Genomic DNA, 17,115 nt, shown 5'->3' on the forward strand with positions numbered 1-17,115 from the left:
AGTGCTTCACCAATCTTACACTAAAAAAGTAATTCCCACATATCTAGTCTAAATCTCTCTTCTCTTAGTTTAAAACCCCTTATCCTATCACTACAGTCCTATTAAAAAGTCTGTCACCATCAAACACACTTGAAACTTAACACCCTGGGATGTTGAGGACAGATTGTCAAGACTTGACCAACCCTCAGAGTAATACTGAGCCTTTGTGGCTCAGTCATGTAGGAATCCCAAGTAGCACTAATAGACTTGGAGCATGTGATGAACAAAAACAGAGCTCTGAAGGAAAGGTGAAGGACATGAAAGCCCACACGGTGCTACCTCATCCTGCCAATCACAGGGGAGGCAGCTACAGGAGAGAGCTCACCTAGAGAGTTGATACCTGTCTGCATGACTGACCTAACAGAGTGAGCTTTAGCCTTCACAACAACAGGGCCCTTTGGGAGCAGTGAGGATGCATGGACAGAGATGGGATCCAACTAATGAGGTTATTTAGTTTGTTGGTGTGGCTGTGGGACCCAGGATGATTTTGCCTGAAAGCTAATATAAAAAAATGATTGCTTAGCCCCTTCTATTCAGCAGATGACTCTGACAGTGCCAGAACAAGAGAGGGTCCACAAGCAGATTAGGAGGAGCAGAGCTGCCCCATCCCTAGCAGAGCAACCTTTACTTATACTGGATGAGGTCTTATCTGCTTATGGCCTGATCTACAGCTTTGTCTCCAGGGGTTGAGGTCACACAAACCCATGCCAACAGCATGGGTTCAGAATGCCAGCTGAAGGGCTTAGCTGCTGAGAAAGCACTTGAGAAGACTTGTTTTAGTGTGAATTCTTGATTGGGTTTGACAGCTGACCCCAACTGCAGTCTTTCCTTCAGCTGAGGTACCCTGCTCCATCCAGATGCCAGACTTCATGATCATTATTAGGGCAGGAAACAGAGACACACAGGGATATGTGAAAACAGAAGCCTAACTTGAATAGGAAGCAGGGCAAAAACCTGCTTCTCTGAGAAAACTCATTCTGGCTAGGAATTGTTTATTAACAAAAATGTACATCAAAGCTACTTGCAAATAAAATAATAGAGAAATGCCTCTTCTCAGTGTGAAGAGGGTCTTTAAACTAGGACAAAATTTTATATGCCACTTCTCAATGTCCTGTCCTGTCCATGCAAGACCTATTCAATATTGTCATGAACAGCCTGGACAACAAAATGGCAGAGATAATATTAAAAGAGAAAAAAATCAAATATTTTTGCTAAACTGAGTGGCCATGATCAAAATTATTGAAATTTAGCAAGGGGGAAAACAGTGCTAATAGGGAAATACCAAATGTATGGATACATTTGAGTAGTAACTGTCTAGAATAGAGATCTAGTATCAAAAGTAAATTCAGATGTTGTTAATTAAAAAAAAAAAAAACGTTCAGAGAGGGGCAAGACTGGAGATACTCTTGAGGTGATGGGACTGGTTAGAGACGTGAGAAATGCTGTTTTGGGATCTACGCTTAATAAATAGCATTGAGAAATTAGGAGAAGCACAGGGGAGGCAAACTTCTGACAATGGCAACCATCTGAGAATTTTTCATGTGGAAAAGGTAGATATGTTTAGAATATATAAAGGATTTCTAGTATTGTTTGGGGCAGGGGGGAGGGGGGCCTGCACATCCACAGTAGACAAGATTTTTGATTTTTTAAAAAAAAAGCTTCATTTTGGGTTTCAGGTCATGAAATATGACAACAGGATTTAGCACAATAAGCTTTATTGAAAGTTTTTACAAATAAGTTGGATGCACACCTTTTAGAAGCCATGTAGGTCAATGTTGTCCAAGCTGTTGACCACATATAAAATCCTCTATAAAGTTAGAAGACCTTTTACTCCCATTGTACCAGAGAGCCAGAAGGGGAGTAAAATGTCAGTTTATATGAAGAATGTGCCAATTGCTCTTGAACAGTACCCCCAGCCCAAAAACAGCTGAGCTGAAGGGAATCCCAAAGCATCACCAGCATGACCTGACTGGAGTGCCACATTTACCCTTGCCAGGCATCTGGTGTAGCCTCAGTATGGATGTGATAGGTGAGCCAGGCTGCCTTTGACTGCTCCAGGTCCAAAGGTCAGGGTACACCGGACACCTCATGAAGCAGCTGAGACTATGGAAGACCTTGAAGCCTCTTCCAGCTCACCAATCCCATGTGAACTCTAAGGAATCAAAGTCCTAAACACCAGCTGTGAATTTAGGCTACTCCCCTGGCTCATTGCCTTCAGTTCAGTGAGGAAAGACAGAAACAGAAAGAGAAAAAACCCTTTCAGGCCAGAACTCATATGATGAAGATACACTTCTACCAAACAGCTCATTGCTGGCTATTCTCAGAGGGTTTATGCTTTGGGCCTCTCAGTTTAGGAATGATATTGAGGTGCTGGAGCTGGTCCAAGGAAGGGCTACGAGTCTGGACCATCAATCCCGTGAGGAGTGGCTGAGGGAGCTGGCGTTTAGTCTGGCCAAAAAAAGAGGCTCAGGGCTGACCTCAGTCTTTACAACTCCCTGAAAGGAGGTTACAACCAGCTGAGAGTCGGCTGCCTCTCCCAGGCGACCAGCGACAGTATGACAGGACATAGTGTCAAACTGTACCAGGGCAGATTGAGGTTGGAGATTAGGAAGAACTTTTTCACAGAAAGGGTGCTTAGACATTGGGATGGGCTGCCGAAGGAGGTGATGGAGTCACCGTCCCTGGAAAGAAAGACTGGATGTGGCACTCAGTGCCCCGGTCTAGTTGACATGGTGGTGTTTGGTCGCGGGTAGGGCTTGATGACCCCAGAGTTCTTTCCCAGCCCGATGGCTTCTGGGCTCAGGGACGGCGTCTCCCCAAAGCCCCCGGCCCGCAGCCGCCGCCACCGCCCTCAGTCCGGCGGGGCGGGGCCGAGGCTCCGCCCCGTGCGCGGCGGGAGGCGGCCTCGCGCCTCAGCATTTCCGGGTCGGAGGCGGGGCGGCGTGAGGGGGCGGGCACTGACGTCGCCGGAGGGTCCGGGGGCCGCTCGGCGCCTGTTTATTGTTCTCGCCGCCGCCGCCGCGTTCTGGCTTTCCCGGCGCCTGCGGGGCCGCGGTGGGAGGGAGCGAGGGAGGGCGGACAGCAGGACCGGGCGAGCAGAGCCCCTCCGCCAGCGGCGGCGCGGGGGCGGAGGTAGGAGGGAGCGAGCGGGCGGAGGCGCCGCCCGGGGGCCGTTAACCCGTTTCCGCCTCTCCGCAGCGCGAGCCCGGGCGGCGAGCGCGCGCGTCACGCCGGAGCGAGAGCGGGACAGCCCGGGAGCGGCAGCCCGGGAGCGGCCATGGCCTACGCGTACCTCTTCAAGTACATCATCATCGGAGACACAGGTGGGTGAGCCCGGCCCGGGCCGCGCCGGAGCGGGGCCGGAGACGGAGGGGAAGGCCCGGCTCCCCGCGCCCATTTCCGCAGTGTTGGCAGTGCCGCCGACGTGGTGGCTCCGCGCGAGGAAGAGGCGGTGTCTCCCCCCCGCCTCTGCGCCGGGCCCCGCCCGCGGCCTCGGCCTTGTCTCCCGACGGCCTTGGGCCTCCGGGCCTGGCTGACGGGCCGCGGGGCAACTCGGGCTGTGTCACGGCCTTGGCTGCGGGGGCAGAGCGGGCCAGCCGAGAGGGAGGAGGCGCTGTCACAACTAAACCTAGACCTGGGTAGTGCCCGTGGTTTGCAGCCTTGTGGTAGCGAGGCCACACTCCTCCCCGCAGTTTTGTGATGAGTTTCTGTCTCATTGCTGCGAGTTACCTTCAGCTCGGGCTGCAAGGATGCTCTTTCCAGTCTCGGCTGGAGCTGCTGTAACAAACTGTGTGAAGACACGCTGTTAAAGCAGAATTAAAAGCACTGGCTCTTCCAGCCTAATTTATAGGGACCTCTTTTTTATGTGTATGTATGTACACACACCACTGCTTTTCCAGATGTTTCTTGTCACTTTTTAAAAACATATTAACTCATAGAATATCAGGGGATTGGACTGGGGCTTAAAGATGATCTAGTCACAACCCCCCCTGGTATGGGCAGGAACAGCTCCCACTAGACCATAGCCCCATCCAACCTAGCCTTGAACATTTCTCAAAAACTTACTCCGTTCTATTTGTTACTGGCTGCTGTGTGACAAATAAAAGTGCTTATAAATGCTGTTGGCAGAGCCATATGCTGATACGAATTGCTGCTTTGCCAGTATGTTGTATGCTTCTTCAGCCTAATATGGATAGGACTAGCATACTTTGATCAAGCTATTGTCAGGACAAGGTAGCTAACTTAGTTAACCATTGTGCCTGTGTATTGTGTGTTTCCCTTGTTGTTTTCCTCATACCTGTCTAAATGCCTTCTCAAATAAGTTTGATGACACACCTGTTTTTTTAGGTGCTATTCCGAGGGTGCCTTCATACTTCATACCTATGAACCAAATTATCTGTTGGTGGAGTATAATTATACATTGTAGTTGCATTACACATGAGGTTGTTAAATACACTGGGTGCAACTACTATGTGACTTTTATCTGCTTTTTAAATGTACATTTAAACTCTGAAAGCTTTTTTTAGGCTTCTGCAGTAGCAGATGTAGTACAGGTGAATCATTAGAAATATATCACAGCTGTAATGACCATGTTGGAAGCCTTAGGCTGTAGATGATAACTGAAAATTCTGATTTTTGTGGAGTGTTCACTTGAATGACAGTTCATCAAGCCAGGACAGGACAACAGGATATTACCTGTGCAAATTCAGGAGAAGTAAGAAGAGGTTTGTCAGACTGGGGTGATGCAAGATGGTAGTGCACAGTTCAGAATGACAGTTCAGAACAGGTAGCCAATTCTGGTGCATCTCTAAAAACTGTAGTCACTAAAGTGGTACACAGCAGCTTACAGTTGCTTTGGTATATTGATTGTATGCTGATTAATTTTTTACATAGAAATATCCTCGGTGTAGTGGTCTGTACTGCACTCTTGAATTTGAGTTGCTTGAAATGTGAAATACAGAATGGATGTGTCATTTCTGAACTTGTTGCAGCTGCTTAAGAGCCAAATATCAGAAGAGTAAGAGAAAGGAAACACAGAGAGGAAAACAGCTCATAGTTTTGCTGTTGGCTTTTTGGGTAGTTTTTTTTTTTTTTTTAATTCTTGTGGCTTGTATTCTTGAGTTACTACAGGAAGCTAATTAAAGCTACTGCAATGATTATTTTTGAAGTGAAGTGAATATGTCGATAGTGATAAGTTGGTTTTGCTTTTATTTAGATCTCCTGTGAGCCTTTTAAGTATTCTAATAGAGCAAGTGCTGAAGAGCCAATTTATGTTGTGCACAGTTGCCAAGATGGTGGCGGTAGTCTGGGTATTACTGCTCTTCCTCAGATGAAGGCAGTTGAACTCAAAGTTCTGACAGTGGAAATAAGGAGTGGATGGTGACTGTCCTCTTCAGTTCCTGTGGTGGATTCCCACAGTGTTCCAGCCAGAGAAGATATGGCCTTGGAAACCATGTAGATTTAATAGCAATCAAGAAATTTGTTTCTGGTATTTGATTTAGAGTCTTTGGAAATGCCTCAGCTGCCTGGTGACTCAGCAGTTAGTTGTAAACAAACTGTAGGAGAAAACTAAGAGACTCAGCTGAGGACTGATGTTAACATTTAGCTCCTCTTTCAGCACTAAAAAACAAAGTAGGTTGTGCCATCCATAAGCAAACCAATGAAACTCCCCTGGAGTTACACAAGACACCTCTATGTGCCTTCTCTGAATTGTGATTCCACATGCTTTCATTTGCTTAAACACAGGAATTCAGGATGATCTCAGTCTCTTAAAATGACAGCCACAGAGACTGACTCTGCAAGACTGCCTTATGCTCAACAGTTCTTGTCCCTTTGCATTCCCTGTTTCATTGGTCATTGTCATTCACTGACTTCTTTTCTTTCTCTGGTACTTCAGCCATGGTAGCTTTATGAACATGGAATTGCTCCTAATCTAGTTCTTAACTGAGTTTTTTAATATTTAAAAATGGTGTTCTGTATAATTGGAACTGGTTTAGGATCTAGTTAGTTTTCTGTTATGGGAGAGACCTGAAATGGCATGGCTGTATTCCAGGTGCTAAAGAACATTGCCAGAAATCTGTGTAGTTTTTACATTGTAGCAGTGGGACCGTACCTGCAGAGTTTTAAGAGAAAAATGAAAGTACTATGTAATGCTGACTACTGTGAGAGTTTACCAGGAAAAATCCTTTGATCTGGCTATTTCCAAAGCATTATAGGAGTTTGCAAATGAATTTAGAAGCATGAGTGGTGCATGCTGCATAGGGGTGTACCTCTGAGATCTTTGCTTTTATGGTTGATGGTGTCTTCGATTTTGATTGGTGTCTTCATCCACTCTTCCCTATACATCCACCTTTGGCCATCAGCTGGAGTTGAGATGGTCTTTGATCTGAGCTAAGATAAATACTGTTGGCATATGAGAATTGTCTGTTTGTACAGTTGTTGACTGAAAGTCTGTCATTTTTTTCTTTTAGTTTTTTCCTATGTAATGGTAAAATCTTTACTTATATGTTTGTTATCAGCAATGTACCATGTGGTAATAAACTGGGAATGATAACAAGATTTCTGTGAAGGTGACAGCTGGAATATTTTTTTCAGAATAATACACATTAATCAGAATTTTCTTATATTAGAGTGTGTTTGCTAGATTCCAACAGAGAATGCCCTTGAACTTTAGGATACCTCAAGTACTAGTTTTGCAATGGTCAAATTTCTTGCCATCAACATAACTTGTCAGTTGCAGCCTATCTCAGTGTATTTTTATGATCAATGTTGCTGCATTTTCCATGAGCAAGTCCACCTGCTTTTCTTAAATGTGTTACTGCAGCAACTCTCTGGGCTTTTTGCATAATGGACTTTCACTCGCCTTTCAATTTCAGCAGACAGTTGCTGCTCCTGGACCAAGTGTCTCTAAGTTATTCCTATTAGGAGGTGATGATGAAAGAAAATATAGTTGCTTGGTGATCTAATTCTCACTCTCTAGAGTAAAGTAAGCTGTCTAGTCAACCATTTCGCTTGTCTAGGAGACTTTCAAATGTTAAAATTAAGCAATCGAATTTACTTTATTTTTCAATCCTCTTTGTGAAATACTTCTAATGTCTTTGCTCTTTGCTCTGCAACAGCAGCTGTTAGTAGCTAGTAATGTGTATGATTAGACTCTTTTGCCCTTATTTTCTCTAAGTATGTAGTAGTACTTCTTGGCTAAACTGGTTTTCATCTCACCAGAGCTGATGTTAATATCCTGCAATAGCTCGTGAACTTGTTTGTGCTGAAAACCAGAGTACTGGTCTGTACTACTTATATTTTGCTTTGAGACCCTTTCAATTATGCTTTAATCCCAAAAGAGCAGATATTAGGTATTGTATAAGAACATCCTCTTAGCCTCTTAGAAGTTAACTAGAATTAACAAACTATATGTCCATACAAAAGGTCTCATGAGGCTGCTGAAACAAGTGGCTATGTGCAGACTTGTACTAATTCTTAACACTTTCTTTAAAAGAAACCCCAGACATCTTGCCACTCAAAAAAATCTAACCCAATCCCACCTCCAATTTCATCTAAAACCATGTTATTATGAATGGCTGCCAGTTTCTAAGTGGTTTATGACCATGCAGAACATGAAGTTTTTTTATAGACTCAAATGTAGCTTAATTTTATTTGGAAATAATTTTTACTTACCTTTAAAACATATAGTTAGCAGTGGAGCAGTGCCATACAAACTGCAATATGGTAAAGCTGAACAGCTTTAACTTTGTATGCCTGTGCTAATTCTTATGTAGAAAGGAAAAATTTACATCATTGGCTTTAAATATGCTATTGAAAATGTTTAAGTGTTGACGCTAAATCAGCTTTAAAAGAGCCTTTTTATTACTTTTCCTGAAATTACATAGGCAGCATGAAGGATTTTAGAGGTTGTTTTTCTTCTGTTCTTGTCCATGTTTACATTTGTATGTGAGCTCCCTTTGCTCTGTATGTGACAGTTCGGAATGTTTTCATTTGTCCTTCCAATAAATTTAAATAAAGCTTTTCTGCTTGATGGTAGAGTTCTGACTAAAACATAACTGACTGAGAAGAGGTTAAGAGAAATCTTTGCTTTAGGTTCATGTCTTGTTATGCCTAGGCCCATGAAAAGGTAATACTGCACTTTCCAGAGTTTGATAAAGCTGCTGTGGTTAAAAAGGGATGAGAGAGGGAATGAATTGCAGCCTGTGATAAGAAAAGGGCTTATGAAACATCTGGAAGCTCTGCAGACTACTGGAAAGAACTAAAAGTATCTCATAAACCAGGTTAAAGGTATATATCTTGTGACATTTGTAATGTGTAATTAACTGGTTAAAATCAAAGTTAGTTTTAAAATTTGGGTTCTTATATGTATCATCTAGATAATAATCTATTTTATATATAATATGTATATATATAAAATAATCATATATATAATCCTGCCCATTATTTGAAACTGTGTTACCCTATTTTTAAGATTTATTTTTGTCTGTTTTTCTAAAGGAAGGTAAGAAAGCAAGAAGCTTGTTTCAGCTTGGTTGTTTTTGTGGCACTGGTTTCATGGACATCCAAGCTGATATAGTTGGTTACATGTGAAAGGAGGAGTTCTTGCTCCCCTTACCTTGTGGTGACTCTGATAGTCTGCCATGATCTGGATCCACCCACTAATGCAGTAGAAAACTACCTTCTTTTTAGGTTAGCTTTTCACTTAGTGGCTGAACCATGTGATTTGGTCTTGTGGTTGTGCTTTCCACAGTCTGGAGTACTTTCAAGGAAGGAAACTGGATCTAGGAAGATTAGTGTGAGCAAAATATCAAAGGGAAGTAGGTCTTCATCTCTGTGTGTGGTGGACTGATTGATCACCATCAAGTACAAGAAAAACAGTTCTGTGAGACTGTTGAATTAATCCAGGGTTTATCTGCTGCCAAAACGAGTAGACCTTGTTACCACTTCTTGTCTCAACTATCAGCTCTGCTGCCTCTTAGCTCTCAGCATCACTGCTTGTGTGATCCTTCAAAGAGCCAGCTCAGCTCACGAAGATGATTTGAAAAACAAAACTAAACAAATAGTAGGTATGCTTAAAAGAGTGCAAGAGCCCTTTTGGGTAAGGAGGTGGAGGTGTGTGGGAAGGAGTGTGTCTACTCACCAGAGACCGCAGGCAGATTCACATAGGAGATTTTCTTTAGCATTCAGTTTTTATTCCATTGTTGAGAGGACTACTACTGCAGTTCTTTTCCTCTGTCACCTTTCTGGGGCTATACTGGTGCTTAGGTGAGCAAGCAAGGAAACTCAACCTCCCCCTACCCTCTTTTTTGACACATTATTAGTTTTGAACCAGGTCAGCTTTTCAAGGCAAACATCAGTGGCAGGAACACTGATGAGTTTTGTCTAGAGGTAAGAAAAGCCTGGAAGTTCTCCTTATATTCAGTAGTGCACACCTGACTCTGCAGCCAGTAACTGAACTTTCTTTGCCCTATTCACAGGTAATCAAGAAAGGGAGAAGGAAGCAAATCAGCTCTCTTAGCCAAAAACTTGCTCAGCTGTACCATCACCTGTGCTGTGGTTCCAGAGCTGCTTTTTTTTTTTTTTTTAAGTGCTATGAGTGCAGCCTATTACTGAAAAGAAGAACCATTCCCTTTGCTGTAGCCCTAGTCTCATGCACATACTGGTGTTTTGGATGAGTGTAGCACTGTCCTGGATTCATTTCTTGGTGTAGCTTGTTGCGTATGAGTGAGAAGGGTAGCTTTACTGTTGAGCCCTGAAATAAACACAAGTATATAAGGAAGGGCTGTGTTGAAGCTGGGCCAAAGTGGACAACAGCAAAGTTCTGGCAATGCCTTGTCTAAGGAAACTGACTGCAGAGTTGCACCCAGATTAAGAGGAAGCTGTTAAGGGAGGTAGAGGAATTTAGAGAATCAACTCAGTCTTCTGGCTCGGAATTTAGAGCTGGAGGGTAAAATTGCTGTAGCACAAGTTCTACTCCCATCATTGAGTGCTAGGAAGCAATGAAGGGATCCTAAAACAGGCACTTGCAAAGAAGCAAGCTGCCTTCCCTCTGAGCACATAATCCATTGTTTTCATTTGTTCCTAAGCAAGAGCTTTTGTTTACTGTGGTTGTTGAAGGGTATCCAAGCTGTCTCATATGAAAACACTAGATTTTTTTTTTTCTGGGGTGGTTTATCTGAAGATATATTCAAATAATTATGTCAGTAAAATGGAGAATGGATTGATAAATAACTGAATCTATCCCTTTTGCATTCTGCAATTGACTGTCATTAAGATGTTCTCAGCTACTTCTCACAGTGTCTGCCTCATTTCAGGTGTAATATTTACAGTGCTAAGTGAACAAGATACCTGATAAGCAGCCACTCTGTTCTTAGAGTTAACTGGTGTAGTTATTTTAAACCACCTGCATGCCATAGAATTAGCTGCCTGCAGCTGTTAACTGATCTTTGCTGCATCTGTTTATGTCACAAGGTGGTAAACTACTCAGGCATTCATATAAGCTCCTTCCTGTCTGTGATACATGTTCCCATCTATGATAGGGGAGTTAGCTCAAGCCCTGGAAGTGATTTGGACTACAAACTACTTTCATAAGAACTTTTGTGATATGAACATGCAGTATCTGAAAACCATAAATTTAAAATGAAACCTGTATTTCAGTCAACAGCAGTACAAAACTTAGGGACTTTGAGATGGGGTTTTTTGTTGGAAGGTTCTGAACCAGCAAGAATGGCATTAAAGAGAAACTAGTTATTTCTTTGCTTTCTCTGTGTGAGCCCATCAGTCTGCAGTCTGCTCCTAAAAGGACTGCTATGGAGGAGTGACTAGAAGTGCAGTCATCTTGTGCCAGTCTGAGACAGAGCCTGCATCAAAGGGGCTGTGCTTGTCTGTCATCTTCACTCTGCTGAGGCTGGTGTTTGTAGGCTCAATTCAACTGACTTGGTCACCAGCCTTAGAAGGAGAAGAAATATCAGATTGCCACTTGAGAACTAGTGCTGGAATACCTAATAAAATGTCGTTTTGTTGATTAGATTTTGAAATGTTGAAATGTTCCAACATTTGTAAGATTTGTGCAGGAATATTGGATTGGTTTAAGGTTTTATCCATTGAAACTGAAATCGCTTTGCAAGGTTAATGGCAAAAGCTATCTCTGGTGTGACTTGCAGGCTTTTTTTAAGTGAGGTGGTGATTATGTTCTCCAATGGGGCAGTTTTATTTAATTGGTGATATAAAAGTTATCTGTGTATATAAACACTGTTCACAGAATCACCTAGGTTGGAAAAGACCTTTGAGATCATTAAGTCCAGCCTATGACCTAACCTAACACCTCCTCATCAACTAAATCATGGCACTGAGTCCTGCGTCCAGTCTTTTTTTCAGCACATCCAGGGATTGTGACTCCACCTCCTCCCTGGGCAGACAATTCCATTGCACAATCACTCAGTGAAGAATTTTTTTCAGATGTCTAACCTAAACTTCCCCTGATGCAGCTTAAGAGTGTGTCCTCTTATTCTGTCAGTGGTTGCCTGGAGAAAGAGACCAACCCCCACCTGACTGCAATCACCTTTCAGGGAATTGTAGAGAGTGATAAGGTCTCTCCTATTTCCAGGCTAAACACCCCCAGCTCCCTCAGTTGTTCCTCACAAGGCTTGTGTTCCAAGCCCCTCACCAGCCTTGTTGCCCTCCTCTGGACATGCTCAAGCCTCTCAAAGTCCTTCCCAAACTGAGGGGCCAGAACTGGACACAGCACTCAAGGTGTGGCCTCACCAGTGCCAAGTACAGGGGGAGAGTGACCCCCCTGCTCCTGCTGGCCACACTATTCCTGACACAGGCCAGGATGCCCTTGGCCTTCTTGGACAGCAGGGCACACTGCTGGCTCATGTTCAGTCAGCTCTTGACCAGTACCCCCAGGTCCCTTTCTGCCTGGGCACTGTCCAGCCACACCATGCCCAGCCTGTAGCGCTGCAGGGGGTTGTTGTGGCCAAAATGCAGGACTCGGCACTTGGACTTGTTAAACTTCATCCTGTTAGACTCTGCCCATCCATCCAACCATTCCATGTCCCTTTGCAGAGCCCTCCTACCCTCCAACAGATTGGCACACACTCCCAGCTTAGTGTCATCTGCAGATTTACTGATGAAAGACTCATCCCCTCATCCAGATCATCAGTGAAGATATTAAACAGGACTGGCTCCAGCACTGATCTCTGGGGACACCACTGGCTGCAGCACTGTTCACCACCACTCTCTGGGCCCATCCAGCCAGTGGTTTGACCTAGTGAAGAGAGCACCTGTCACAGCTGTAGACTACCAGATTTTCCAGGAGGATATTGTGGGAGACAGTGTCAAAGGCCTTGCTGAAGTCCAGATAGACAACATCTACAGCCTTTCCCAGATCCACCAGGTGGGTCACCTGGTCATAGAAGGAGATCAAGTTGATCAAGCACAACCTGCCCCTCCTAAATCCTTGCTGGCTGGGTCTGATCCCCCGGCCATCCTGTAGGTGCTGTGTGGCACTCAGGATGATCTTTTCCATAATCTTTCTGGACACTGAGGTCAGACTGACTGGCCTGTAGTTTCCTAGATCCTCCTTTCCAGCCCTTCCTGTGCATGGGCATCACACTGGCCAGCTTGCAGTCATCTAGGACCTCCCAGCTGAGCTAGGACTCATGGTAAATGACAGCACCTTCACAAGCTCATGTGCCGGCTCCCTCATCACCAGATGGATCCCATCTGCTCCCACAGATCTGTGAGCATCTTAGTGGCTCAGCAGGTGTTTGACTGCTTCATCCTGAATAACAGAGTGGCTATTCTGCTCCCTGACACCATCTACCAGCCCAGGAGGACAGTTGTCCTGAGGACAGCCTTTCTGTTGAAAACTGAGGCAAAGAAAGTGTTAAGTACTCTTCCTTTTCCTCATCTTTAGTTACTAAATTCCCTCTCACATCTGTAGAGAATAGAGGTTGTCCTTGCCCTTCCTTTTGCCATTAGTGTATTCATAAAAATATTTTTTATTGTCCTTTAGAGAAATGGCCAGATTGAGGTCTATCTGGACTTTTGCCTCTCTAATTTTTTTTCCTACATGACCTAGCAATTCCCTTAATCATTTCCAGAGATACTTGACCCTCCTTCCAAAAGTGATGCATCCTCTTTTTTCCTTAGTTCATTCAAGAGCTCTTTACTCTTCCAGGCTGGTCATTTTCCTTGTTGGCTCACCTTTCAGCACACAGGGACAGTCTAGTCTGTTCCTGTGCCTTCAAGACTTCTGTTTTGAAGCATGCCTGTCCTTCCTGGACTCCTTTCTTTTTAAGGGCTGCCCGCCAAGGAACTCTCTGAGTAAGTCTCTTGGCCAAAATCTGCCCTCTGAAAGTCCAGTGTGGAAGTGTTATTGATTATTTCAATAAAAACAATCCTCCTTGTTTCACCAAATATTGAAAATTCTATAATGTCATAATCACTGTGCTCCAGATGGCCTCCAGCCACCACCACTTCTCCCACCAGCCCATCTCTGTTTGCAAACAGCAAATCTAGTGTAGTCCCTCCCCTGGTAGGCTTGCTCACCAGCTGTGACAAGAGCTATTCTCTGAGTAGAATTAATATTTTAAAATTTCGTACAGTTTTGTGTTCTGTCCCTACAGCTCCCATATTCTGCCTTTCTGCTTCTTTTTTACCTGCAGTGCTTTCCCCCATGCCTCCTCAACTTCTCTTATGTTAACTAATTTTTTAGAGACAGAATCTATACCTGCTTCAAAGCTGCTTGTGTTCTGACAGCTTGCCATCATAAGCCAGAAAGCTAAAGAAAATAAATCTAGTAAGGCAGATGCTGCAAATTTTGCCTTGGACTACAGTTCCATGCCACTGTTATTGATCTGCTGGCTGCTGCATTTCTTTTCCCTCATTTGAACTACCTCTTAGGCTTCTCTGACCCTGCATTAAGCCATTTCTGTTTGCTTTGCCACTCCTCTTGTAAGATTAGCATGCTAACCCAGCAGATGACTGAAATTACTTCAGAACTCATCTAAGCTTTGTGGAGAAATGGACTAGAGCATACTGTAGGAAAGAGTAGAGACAGCAGCACTAGCAACTGGCTTAGGCTGTTGGAATTGCTGCCTTGTTTGGGATATTAATCTGAGTGCCATCAGTTGGCCACAACTCATTTTATGACGAAACTAAATGCAGGTTTCCTATTTCTGTTAGATTTGGTTGAAACTGGCTACTGGTCTTAGAATTAAAGTCCAAAATAAAATATGTGGTGATTATATTTCTGTAGGCTTTGTTTCCTTATTAAACCATACTAAAAAACTTGGCTGAATTTGGTACTAGAAAGGCCAGTGTCACTATATGCAAACTTGTAGTATGTGTATCTTTTGTCAGTAGTGTGGCTCTTTTCCTTATCTCTTTGTTTTGCTATCTTTTATTACTAGATATGTCTCTTATGGTGAGTTGTTGCTGACCTCTAGTATGTGGCTAGAATAGCTTTATCTTGCTGGACAGATAAAACAAAGTACAGCAGGAACTTGGATGCTACAGTATAGTATGTTATGTGATAATAGCTCAGGGTTTAAACCAAATATATTGCTGTCAAATTTTAAGGGCTGAAAAGATGAAGTTTGACTGCACCGACCAGGAAGAATAAGACCTCCGAGTAAAAGAAAGAAAAAATAACTGTAAAAAGTAGTATATTTACAAACCTAGGTAGTTTGAGTACTCCTGCTGATGACTGCATTAACTTCTACTTTTCTGTGCTTTCACATACAGAAGAAATTGCCCATTTGCTGACCAGTGTCCATGTAATGGGAAATAGTTATGATGATTTTTGACACGAGTTGCCTGAGGGGATCGGTGTTTGTGTTACCTGCCTGACTTTTCCTGGAGTGCTTTTTGCCTGTGGGGGACCAGTGGGCAGCAGTATATAGTGGCTGTAAGCAGCCACAGACATGCTGTGGTTACCTCAGTGGATAAATACAGAGGTAGACGGGAGACTGATGCTATTGAGGAAATAGTTAGCTTGGAAAAAAGCTGAAAGTACTAAAGGAGAAGCAGATAAAGGGTTGTGAGGAGTAGCAAGCCCTGTAGTTATTGAGGAAAGAGGATGTAAAATGGTACTTTGAAGGTCTGTGCGAAAACTTGTTTTCCACTTAATTTTAAAGCAGAACTATTTTTCAAAAGAATAAATTAATTTTTGTTCAATTTTTGAAAATAACTGCTTTGACTATAATGTTTCTAGAACTTTTAAAGCTGCAATTAAAAAGTTTCGTCCACTTCAAAGTATGAGTTCTAATACCTTCGGTTCCAGTAATTAATTTTAAGCAATGTGTAATATTTCCTTAAATTAATTTCTATTGGTCCTTTACAGACTTCTTTAAAAATTTGTTTAACACTTATTTCTTTTCTTTCTTTTAGGTGTTGGGAAATCATGTTTATTGTTACAGTTCACAGACAAGCGGTTTCAACCAGTCCACGATCTCACTATTGGTAGGTCCTTTTTGTGCTGCCCATTATTAGTAGTTAAGTGGTTGGGGTACCTCAGCATACATTTATGAGTTTGTTGTGCTGCAGAAGTGCAGGATTTGTGCTGTATTAAGGTGGCAGTGAATCTCTGGCTAATGAGTATTTTTTAGCTTGTACAGTCAGCTTGGGGTTTTTTATTGGGAGGGTGCAATCTGAAACAATTTAAGAAGTTCATAGCTGCAGTATCTAAACGCTTTCTTCAGAAAAGCAGGCACAGAAGAAATGTACAAGCTTGAAATGCACTAATGGTGATGGAAGTGGCATTTTTTCGGTAGGGAACGTAAAGTACCCTAGCCACAAAACCTTGAAGACAAGTTAGAGATAAACTGTAGCAAAGTTACCCTTAAAGATGAATAAAAAAAATTATTTGGGGAGACTAACTTTTGAATAGAGGACTGAAGTGTGAATGTATTTGCTTTTGGAAAGGATAGGGATTTTCTTTCCCAACTCTTCAACTGGATGTGGACCATTTGTGTTTGGTGTGATTTGATACCAGGGGAATGTATACATGTTGACGCATTGCCTCTGATCTAACTACAGTAAATAATACCAACTTTTATTTATCTTTCCACACAAAATAAGATGAATTGTGTAGTAGTAAATTCTAGGGCAGATTTAGTCTGCAGATCAGTTTTGATGTTAAGCATAACAGATGCTAGTCTCAGAGGAGGTTGCAGAACCTTTCAACTTGTTCATGTTCTTTCAAGGAACCTATCAGCTTTAATCATGAGCCTTGCACAAAATGTATCCTAGTCTCTATTTTTAGTTTGTGCCCTGGAGTAGGTAGGCTTCCTATGTTTGGGAGTACTGAAATAGCCGCTTGAAATACAAACAGATTTTCTTCATGTAATGGAATGTATCAGGTGGCTTGATTATGAATTATCTTTCTCTTGACAGTCCTTCCACACCTTGTGTGTGCCTGTTGTATAGTTCAATTTCTTTGGCTAACATGAATTTTTGAATATTTGTGAGGTCTTGGCAGCAGATAGGCTGACTGAATAAAGAGCCTGAGTACTTTAGGGAGGCATGACTTAATATCATACTTTCTTCTTTAGGCCTGCCAAATATATGACACATTATATATCACTCATGCATTTGGCAGCCCTGTAACCTCAGACTGATAGGCACTGGGGAACAGCTTCACCTCAGCAGGGTGGTTGTAGTGCCAGTTCCTTGCTTGGCATACAGTTAGCTGAAATCTGGAAGCGGGGCAGAAATTGAAGCTAGTAAGATGAGGCGGTTAATCTAGAAGCAACATAGTGAGGAATGTAGTAATAGAGCCTGGAAAGCTGCTTGAAAAGGAGGGAAGAAGGATTTTAGCTTTTATATTTTTCATGTATTTCTAATCCTGCAATTCTTTAGTATAACTCTAAACTCCATATAGAGTGTTAGCTACTGTTTTCAAATTTTGGTCAGACAAAACAGTTCCTCTCTAGGTCTGGAAATCAAAGACACCTTACTGTCTCAGGCCCTGAAAACATAAACAGAAGTGATTTGGGGAGGGGAGCAAATTTGGGGTAAATGAGTTCATTACCTGACGCTGTAATTGGAAAATTAGCCCCCAATATG

General features: G+C 42.9%; 1 protein-coding gene across 1 annotated transcript in view; it reads left to right on the forward strand.

Moving 5' to 3' along the window:
- Positions 1 to 3,073: 3,073 nt before the first annotated feature.
- RAB2A (RAB2A, member RAS oncogene family) overlaps positions 3,074 to 17,115 on the forward strand; it is a 43,561-nt gene continuing 29,519 nt past the window's right edge. Inside the window, exons 1-2 of the mRNA XM_066563417.1 lie at positions 3,074 to 3,362; positions 15,439 to 15,510. Of these exons, the coding sequence (XP_066419514.1) occupies positions 3,317 to 3,362; positions 15,439 to 15,510 (118 nt within the window). The 5' untranslated portion in view covers positions 3,074 to 3,316. The remainder of the gene's footprint in view (positions 3,363 to 15,438; positions 15,511 to 17,115) is intronic.

The sequence above is a fragment of the Molothrus aeneus genome, chromosome 1 (assembly GCF_037042795.1).
Source record: "Molothrus aeneus isolate 106 chromosome 1, BPBGC_Maene_1.0, whole genome shotgun sequence".
Taxonomy (NCBI): Eukaryota; Metazoa; Chordata; class Aves; order Passeriformes; family Icteridae; genus Molothrus; species Molothrus aeneus.